Source organism: Sinocyclocheilus grahami, unplaced genomic scaffold (assembly GCF_001515645.1).
Source record: "Sinocyclocheilus grahami isolate Dianchi unplaced genomic scaffold, SAMN03320097.WGS_v1.1 scaffold9.1, whole genome shotgun sequence".
NCBI classification, from domain to species: Eukaryota; Metazoa; Chordata; class Actinopteri; order Cypriniformes; family Cyprinidae; genus Sinocyclocheilus; species Sinocyclocheilus grahami.
This window is the reverse complement of record NW_015505188.1, coordinates 594,715-604,176: the sequence shown is the minus strand read 5'-3', so window position 1 is coordinate 604,176 and position 9,462 is coordinate 594,715. Positions and strand designations below refer to the sequence as shown.

The 9,462-nt window shown below is 38.0% G+C and overlaps 1 protein-coding gene across 1 annotated transcript in view; it reads left to right on the top strand.

Annotated features, from left to right (window-relative positions):
• Positions 1-8,508: 8,508 nt before the first annotated feature.
• LOC107592385 (B9 domain-containing protein 1-like) overlaps positions 8,509-9,462 on the top strand; it is a 12,890-nt gene continuing 11,936 nt past the window's right edge. Inside the window, exon 1 of the mRNA XM_016281883.1 lies at positions 8,509-8,572. Coding sequence (XP_016137369.1) covers positions 8,509-8,572 — 64 coding nt within the window. The remainder of the gene's footprint in view (positions 8,573-9,462) is intronic.

The following is a 9,462-nucleotide window of genomic DNA, read 5'->3' as shown; positions in this document are numbered from 1 at the left end:
TTTATTTAATATTTTGCATATTGTTATATATTTAAAGTTAAAGTTGCAAATTGCATTTATGTTGTGCAACAAATAGTCTGCATGTGCATGAAGAAAAATCAACACAGAATATCAATTGTGCAGGTTACAATTGCATCTGTCGTCTTTTCTTTAAGTTTGTACCTGGATAAAACACTGTGACATGGGAAATACCGAGAAATGTCACAGGCAATACAAAGACCATCAGTCACCAAGCCACCTACACATTTAAACACGTGATATCTGCTGCTAACCATCCTTTGCGCAAACAAGAATCCAAAATGGGAGATGCTAGGATGCCATCAAATGCTGCGTTCTTGTTGCACCAGCAGAAAAAAAGTCAGAGATGAAATATTTCATCAGATTGTGATGACACAGTGCACGCGAGACAGCAATAAGCATGAGTTTGCGCATTTCCACAGGAAATTATTCCTTTCCTCCGCACACAATGCTGCCCCTGACTTTTTTTTGTTTTACACCAGTCAGACCCAATATGGGTCAGGCTGCCCCCTCCTCACTCATTCCCACCCCTGCAGTTCCAGCGGCACGTGAGTGCAGCATTTGCTGGAATGCTTAAAGGCGCTCCCTTCCCTCCCGATTGCCATGTGATTCATCTTTTATTTAAACTCCAACGGAGAATGAATATGTGAATACATTTAGCCTACTCGCTCATCATTACTGCAACTATTTACATAAGCACTGGAAAAAAGACATATTCCTCTGCATGAACCGCATGCTTTAATAAGAATGTCTGGAAATGTACATGAAAACAGATTGATTCCTGATTTTATGGAGAATACAATGGCTCTGTTTATTTACAGTGTTTCCATGGTTTGTGCTTGCAGCAGGAGACAGTGACGGAGAAGGATTCTCATCACAGTGAGAGAAGCCATTGCCTGTCAGATATGAGAAGACAGAACGTGGGTGTGCTGGGGTTAGAGGCTTGTGAAGCACAGGGCCCTGTTAACACAACCTCTCCCTCCCTTCATTTGTGCCACACTGGAGGATCTCTGTCATTACAAAAGCTCACCCAATGGAGCTCAAAGGAGCAGATGGTGTTCAAAATACCTTAATGAGATATCAGATGATAAGAGTTGACAGACGCACTGCCATCCGGTTCTGTATGGAACATTGCATTGGAAACATGTTGGCAATCTCTTCAGATACCAAATATCAGCATTATTCCATTTGCAGTAACTACTTTTTTAGATAACTTAACGACTGGATGCTAATATCGGCGGAACAGAAAATGGAAATTATCAACGAAAATCTGAGGAATTTTCGTATTGTTGCTGTGTTTCTCAGCAAAGTTTCATGGCAAAAAAAAATAAAAAAATTCCTTTGTCTACACTCAATAGTATAGGGCTGAACGAAGCACAGTTAACACAGAAGTCACTTTCAAACCAGCAACTTTCTGATGGTGAACACTACAAATTTACGTGACCTACTTGAATGCAATGCAAAATCTCAGTGGGAAAAAGCAAAACGCCAGACTGTGCAGATTTCTATAAAAATAACTGAATTTTGTCTGAGAATTTTCACTGAGCAACAGTGTTGGGGGTAACGCATTTCAAGTAATGCGAGTTACATAATCAGATTACTTTTTTCAAGTAACTAGTAAAGTAATGCATTCCTTTTTATTTACAAGAAAATATCTGAGTTACTTTTTCAAATAAGTAACGCCAGTTTTCTCATGTATTGACTGACCTGTCCCCTTGTTGAGAGAAATCAAGAGTAAGTGCAGAGGTGTTGCGAGTTCTGTGCGAACATGATGTTACTGTAGTTCTAGTCTAAATGTCTAAATGCATGTATTTACTCATCTCACTCGCAGAAAAACAGATTCAGTATTCCTCAAAATGAAGAAAAACAGTCAAATGCAAACTCTGTTGCAAACTGTTAAATAACACAAATATCCTTTAAGTATTTTAATTCCATTTTATTAACCAGTAGCTTTGCTGCTGACCTTCAATGAAAAACCATACTAATAAGCAAAAATGATTTTAGATAAACATAACATTTGTGTTTCTTTTTTTGTTGTTGTCGTTTCTTTGTTTATGAAGAGAGAAAAATGAGGCCAAGGCAGACGAGTAAAAGGAACGCAAAAGTAACGTAGTGCATCACTTTCCATAAAAAGTAACAAAGTAACATAATTAGTTGCTTTTTTAGGGATTAACGCAATATTGTAATGCATTACTTTTAAAAGAAACTTTACCCAGCACTGCTGAGCAACAGTAAATGTTCCCACACTTTTAAAGGAATAGTATCCCTTCACACACTCCCCAAATAATAATCACCACCACAGAAGATTGACAGACACATCATCCTCTGCTTCCCTATAGAACGTTACATCAGTAACATGTTGTCAGTCTCTTGAGAGACCAAACGTCAATATTACTTCATTTCCATTAACTAGATAAATCAATGACCGATACAGGTTCTGAGCTGATATCAAAGGTCCAGAGAGGGCGGTTTGAGGATTTTCTGCTTTTTACAGTGTTAGTTAAGGTCACATACAAACCCTGGGTTTGAACAACAAACCATCTTTTATTTATGAGCCTGTATATGCACTCAAGGTGAAACTGCCTCTCTGAGGATGTTTCAGTAGCTGTTGGTACTGTATACATAAATCAATCTTATAGAAGACCCGTCAGAATGTAGAGCATGTTGGGCAGTTGAAATTGTATTTACTCACAGACGTGTTGAAAAGTCAACCGTACAATGATTACACATTGGAGCCAGTGTCACTGCGCTTTCTGCTCTATGCTGTGACCTTACATAATATGACACGCACAGTCAGTGGTGCTTGGAACTATAGCCAAAGGCTGGAAGCCAGACGGTGAGGATCCTGGGCACAGCACTCTGAAACTAGAGGTGCTGTTGGTGTGGTAGTACACTGTTATCACACGTCTCACTTATTCTGATATAAATAATGCAAATGAATGGAATCACATGCACAAAATATATTACACAACACCACTTCCATCTGGATTACAGATCATTTAACTGACAAGGAAGAAGGAAATGACAACACCTGCATATTTATACCCAAGCATTAAGAATAACTGATAGTGTGAGAGGTTCAGATTCACTGGCACCGCTATGTACTTGTCATGCTCAGTTAAAGCTGTGCTGTGGAGGATGTGCGTACTGGAGGGGGAGGAAATGTCCATTTCTGCTCTGTGGTGTGACCTTGTGCTGAATTCACCATAGTTAAGTCTATTACCAATCAGTCTTTGTCCAAAACTAGCACTCAAGCCATACACAGACCTAATGCTGCACTAATTACTAATTTATCATTCAGCTCAGGCTTTTATTGTGGCACTACAAAGACAAAGAGTGCACATTGTTTCTTAGTATTTCACTACTGTAGGGCTGTATGGCAACAGTACACCACACACTTGTACTGCATTATGTGTATTAGTACGGTTTACATAAACCATTTACCTTTTTTGGGACTAATATTTATGTATGTTTGTAATATACTATGTAAAAAATATACAGATTTAAATGATTTGCATTGCTTTAGATATAATTACAATACTACAGCAACAAGCAAGTGTATTTTTTATTTGTACTACTAGCTGGCGTCCTACTTGCCATTCCACTCTCACATTCAAAGATCTGTGTTTACATGCACTCATTTTTCAAATGATTGCAATACAGTTTTAGATTCTGGAAGTTCTGTTCATTTTAAAACGAAATTTTGCAATTCAGCTCATAAATTCGTTCACATGACATGTGCAATACATGTATTATGACCAAAGACATAAAACATATGCAAACATAGGCATCAGAGCATTTTTGAATCTGTTTGAGAAAATATTTGGATTCAAGTGTTTACATGCTCAATTGTTTTCTGTTAATCTGATTATTTCATGTATACATCACAGTAAAAAATATACAGATTTAAATGATTTGCATTGCTTTAGATATAATTACAATACTACAGCAACAAGCAAGTGTATTTTTTATTTGTACTACTAGCTGGCGTCCTACTTGCCATTCCACTCTCACATTCAAAGATCTGTGTTTACATGCACTCATTTTTTTTAGATTCTGGAAGTTCTGTTCATTTTAAAACGAAATTTTGCAATTCAGCTCATAAATTCGTTCACATGACATGTGCAATACATGTATTATGACCAAAGACATAAAACATATGCAAACATAGGCATCAGAGCATTTTTGAATCTGTTTGAGAAAATATTTGGATTCAAGTGTTTACGTGCTCAATTGTTTTCTGTTAATCTGATTATTTCATGTATACATCACGCTTTCCGCATTTTCAATTTGGTCCATTGAGGTGTTTACTTGAAGGCTTTTCAGTCAAACTGAGCCATCAATCCAATTGCTAACAGATATTTTTTTTTGGTCCATGTAAACATGCAGAGAAAAAATGAGTAATTTAAGTTTAGATTCAGTTATTTTCTTATCCATATATTTTTTTCAAGAATGCAGATGTTCATATACAGTTATATTATATATTGTTCTTCTTCTAGCTCTCCTCTGTACATTTTTATATGTTTCTATCTATGACTTTACTGTCTGGGGGAAGCACAACATAAGAACTGCACTGTACAGTGAACCAGTCAACCTGAAAAATTAAGAACTTGACTTGACAAATTATCCAGAGTCACAAGGACAGTCGCCCTGAAGCAACCTGGGTATCCTGCTCAATGGCACATGATGAAAATATCATGGATTGTCCCTTACAGGTTTTGAGCCCAGAGCTTTAACCATTAAACTACACCGTGCCCATGAAGTAATACACAACTCTAGGAATGCAATCCATCTAAACTACTCTTCGAAATTATATTTGGAGGTTAAAAGAAAGCCGTACACTGGATCACACTGCTGCATTTCACTTGGTTGGCAGAGATAAACTGTCTTTATTTCCATTCCTGAACATGCTGGATTGAGTAACAAAACCGGTTTGCCAAAAGGAGGTGAATGGTACAAACGCCTCGGCTGATTTAAAACAGCAATTAGAGCAGTGCAGAGTTGCAGTACACTACACAAACAAGAGGAGCATAACCCCTGTAGACCTGAAGCTCAACGCGAACCGTATTTACATACGATGTGCTGGTGTACTGCAGTTGCTTAGAAAATGAAGGTAGAGTGCAGAGGATGTATTTCCAAATTAGGCCATGGAGGGGGAGGAAAGGAGTATGACAGCGCAACACTGATTATCTGAACATGCAGAATTCATAGCGCTGATGTTCCACTGAGAATCTCAGCAAAGCAAAGTGGAAAAAAAAACATATCTGGAAGGTTTTTTTTATATCAGTTTAGCTTTGGGTCACAGTAAAAAGAGAAGTATTGTTTCTTATCAGCTGCAATAAAATTTGAATTTGAAATGGCTGATGTCCTCTTTTTCTGCGCTCTCTGTCAGAGGCAGCCTGCGCAGACACTTATTGGCATTTCTTGTGGAATGCTTTGAAGTGGGCTCTGATGGATTCAGTGGGGGGAAAGCCATTGCCGAATTGCACCAACAATTTTTTTCTTTCCTGCTGAAATTTGTGTAGCAAATGCCATTCACTTCTTCTCTTTAAAGAAAAGCTCTTGGTAAAGATTTTTTTTCAGGTTGTAGTTGAACTAGCATGGGAGGAGGAGGTTGGGGGTAGTCTGATAAGTTAGTTGCTATGCAACAAGATGGTTCTGTATGAAAGCATTAACATCCTCTCTGTAATGGAACCTGGTGCTACGAAAACACTGGCGCTCTAGATCAGCCATCACACAGGCGTTTTGAATCTCTTTACCCTTAAGATTAGCGATTATTTATTTGTATCTTGAACAGATCCAAATAAAGAGTGAATATTGGAAGCATTGCCTAAATCCCACCTGAAATACGCATCAGAGAAAGTGACGAAGACGGCAGGCAAGTATGGTTTGTCTTCCCGCAAGAGGACCTTAAGAACTAACAAAGACATCCACATCAGACATTTTTCTCTTCTCACGGTCTCCCAAACCACAACACAGATGAGAATCAATGGTTTTGGTGAACTTTTGCTTCGCTCCCTATTATGATGCAAAAAGACAAGAAAAAGCCTTAGGGGCAAATTCACTGAACTGTTGGGGAAAGTAGAAAATATCTAAAAGGTGGTGTTATGAATTTTATCAGCTTAGCTCATGCGTATTAATTGGGTAGTTAGGTAATGAATATTAATTATGTTTCTTCAGTGAACAAAAGGTTTCTACATGGTACTAAATTCATCATTTTACAGAGTCAGCTAAAATGTTTTTCTTTGCACTTTGCCAAAATGATACTGTAAATTTATGAAATATTTAAAATGTCCCATATTATGTCCCAAAAAGTGTTGGAGGGGAATTCAGAAATGTCTCAAAGTGGAGTAATAGTTAGGCACCTTATTCACTAACCACCACCCACAATTCAGTTCAACCCAGTGCTAATGTATTGAAATAGTGCTGCCCCATCAATATTTAAATTAAGTCATTGTCATTCTTTACAGCACGAAGACACCTTCTTTATATGGAAATGTGGCTCATTACAGATTTGCAACCTCATGCTCAGAACCAACCCACAAGACCAGAAATTGCACCATATAAATTGCAATAAGTCAAGTTTTTGGGAATGCATTTCTGTCTTCACCTGATGCACAAAATAATAATAATAATAATAATTTACGTTGATCCAAACCCATAACACTCTTGTTAATCTTGTTCACAAAGGAATATATTTATAATGAAACCTGACAGATTTCTGTCCCTTCATTAAAAGTACACAGAAAGGTTTAGTGTAATTCGAATACCTGGATGATGTACTTATTCAATGGGAAAAACAAACAAACATGTGGGTCAACATTCAATAGTTTTCACTATATAGTGGCCACACATCACAACAAGACTTGCTTCAAATGGAATAATTTAAAAAAATTATAATTCAACAGTTTTTGTCAATTCAATTACATTCCAACACAATCTCATGGCAATTTGTAAGGTTTTGGCAAATTGGTGACTAATTTCTGTCATTTGTACATCTCATTAATGTGTTTTTGTACAATCTGATTACGCCCCACTGACAGCTGTTTAGGGAACCACGATACTTTTTTCCTAAATTCATACAATATTGCCCCCTTGTAAGCTAGTTATGGTTTTCTGTGAGATAGGGTTGGAAAATCAGTGGGGTCCTAATCACTGGATCCTAGTACTGACTTTCATTGTATGTGGAAAAAAAAAAGGGGAGATATCTTCAAAATATCTTCATGTTAAACAGAAAAAAATAAGTCATACATGTTTGGAACAACATGAAGGTGAGTAAATGATGACAGACTTTTCATTTTTGGTGTACTTTACCTTTAAGACATTACCAAGGTCACCAAGTTCTACTGGAAGAACTGAAGAAAAAAAAAACAGGCATTTAATTTCAAGTGAGAATTAAGACATCTACAAGGGACAGCGATTGATTTCCTTTGTCAACTGCAATACCTTTGACATAGTCCAGACACTGCAGCTTGGCAGCCTCCAACTCTCCAACATCTTCATCACACGTCGCAAATATACAACCGTGAATGAAATCTTTGAAATAACAGTCACATGAGTCACACGGCAGACTTCAATCAAAACTCTCTGGCATCAACCCCCGACCCCCCCCCCCCCCCACCCCCCCCCCCACCCCCCCCCCCCCCCCCCACCCCCCCCGCCGCACTCGAGGGTAAAGACACAAGATACTTTTTAAATCTTTAATTTGCTTCCAGGCTTTGCTTCCCCCCCCCCCCCCCCCCCCCACCCCTAGACTCACCTGCCTCCATGTTCTTTTCAGTAACGATCTGGACATGTCAAACCACTGACCCTGTTACCGACTGTCTGAAACCCGTTATATAACCATTCCACTTGCAAATTCAGGTTTTCAAAAGGATTTCAATCGCTTTCATTTCAAGGCCAATAAGAATGTCCCCTCAGAAGCGATTGTTGTGTTTTGAACTGCATTTGTCTTTAGATTGTGTTCTGTAAAATTGAGATGTGATATGAGTTCACTTTTCATCTTTATTCAAAGCAGTTTTTCATGCTGCTTCTATTACGATGATAGCAACACACCCTTTTTCATGGTTCTTCAATAGAACTATTCAGTTGTAGTGAGCGTGCTTCAACAATAAAAGAAAAACACATTAAAGACACTGTTGTAAACCTCACCTCAAAATGAATGAACCGCTGCTGAGTCCAGGTACTATGGAGGAGATAAACACTGAGTGAGAGATGGATTTGTTTGCAGTGGCTTTTCAGTAACAGCGTGAGGTATGGAAAAGGGGAGAGGGGTAGATGCTGACAGGGTTTGTTTTCACCAGGGACTATGCTGAAAGCATTATTGCTGTGAGAGCACACACTCATGCACAAAAACAATGCACACTGCCACTATACTACAGCAAATGATCCAGTGCTTTACCAAGCCAGCGCTTGCAATTCAGATTAAGGTTGCTGTGATTCATTTTCTCTTTCAGATTCTCTTCAGAGGTCTTATCTAACAAAGGCAAAATGCTGGAGGACAGAGTGGTCGGTTTGGAGTCTCACAAACTCCGTCTCATGCCAGCACTTCACTGTAGAATGCTTAATAGCATATAGCACAGTGTACACAGTGTTCAAAAGTGTGGGGGGGAAAAGCTGAGACCTGTCTGTGAGCAGAGAAAAATCTAGCAAAAACAACTGCAACCTCAAAGCGGACTTTCCATCCACGAATCCAGGCTTCAAAGTAGACCGGCCATGTTCGGTGTAGGCTCTGCATTTCCTGAAATATAGATTTCAATGCCTATGGGATTCTGTCTACCATTTCTTATATTATACACTTCTTAAAAACAGGCTGTGGTTGTTTCAGCAAATTTAGAGCTAAATATCTGCTGCAGTAATGTTTATTCGTCAGCAATTTTTCAATATTAACAAATGCTTATTGGTACACTTCCACAACAGCGTTTTATCAATTTAAATATATAAAATAACTATATATATAACTAAAATATAAATGCATATAAATGTATATGCATATATATATATATATACAGTGGGTACGGAAAGTATTCAGACCCCCTTAAATTTTTCACTCTTTGTTATATTGCAGCCATTTGCTAAAATAATTTAAGTTAATTTTTTTTCCTCATTAATGTACACACAGCACCCCATATTGACAAAAAAACACAGAATTGTTGACATTTTTGCAGATTTATTAAAAAAGAAAAACTGAAATATCACATGGTCCTAAGTATTCAGACCCTTTGCTGTGACACTCATATATTTAACTCAGGTGCTGTCCATTTCTTCTGATCATCCTTGAGATGGTTCTACACCTTCATTTGAGTCCAGCTGTGTTTGATTATACTGATTGGACTTGATTAGGAAAGCCACACACCTGTCTATATAAGACCTTACAGCTCACAGTGCATGTCAGAGCAAATGAGAATCATGAGGTCAAAAGGAACTGCCTGAAGAGCTCAGAAA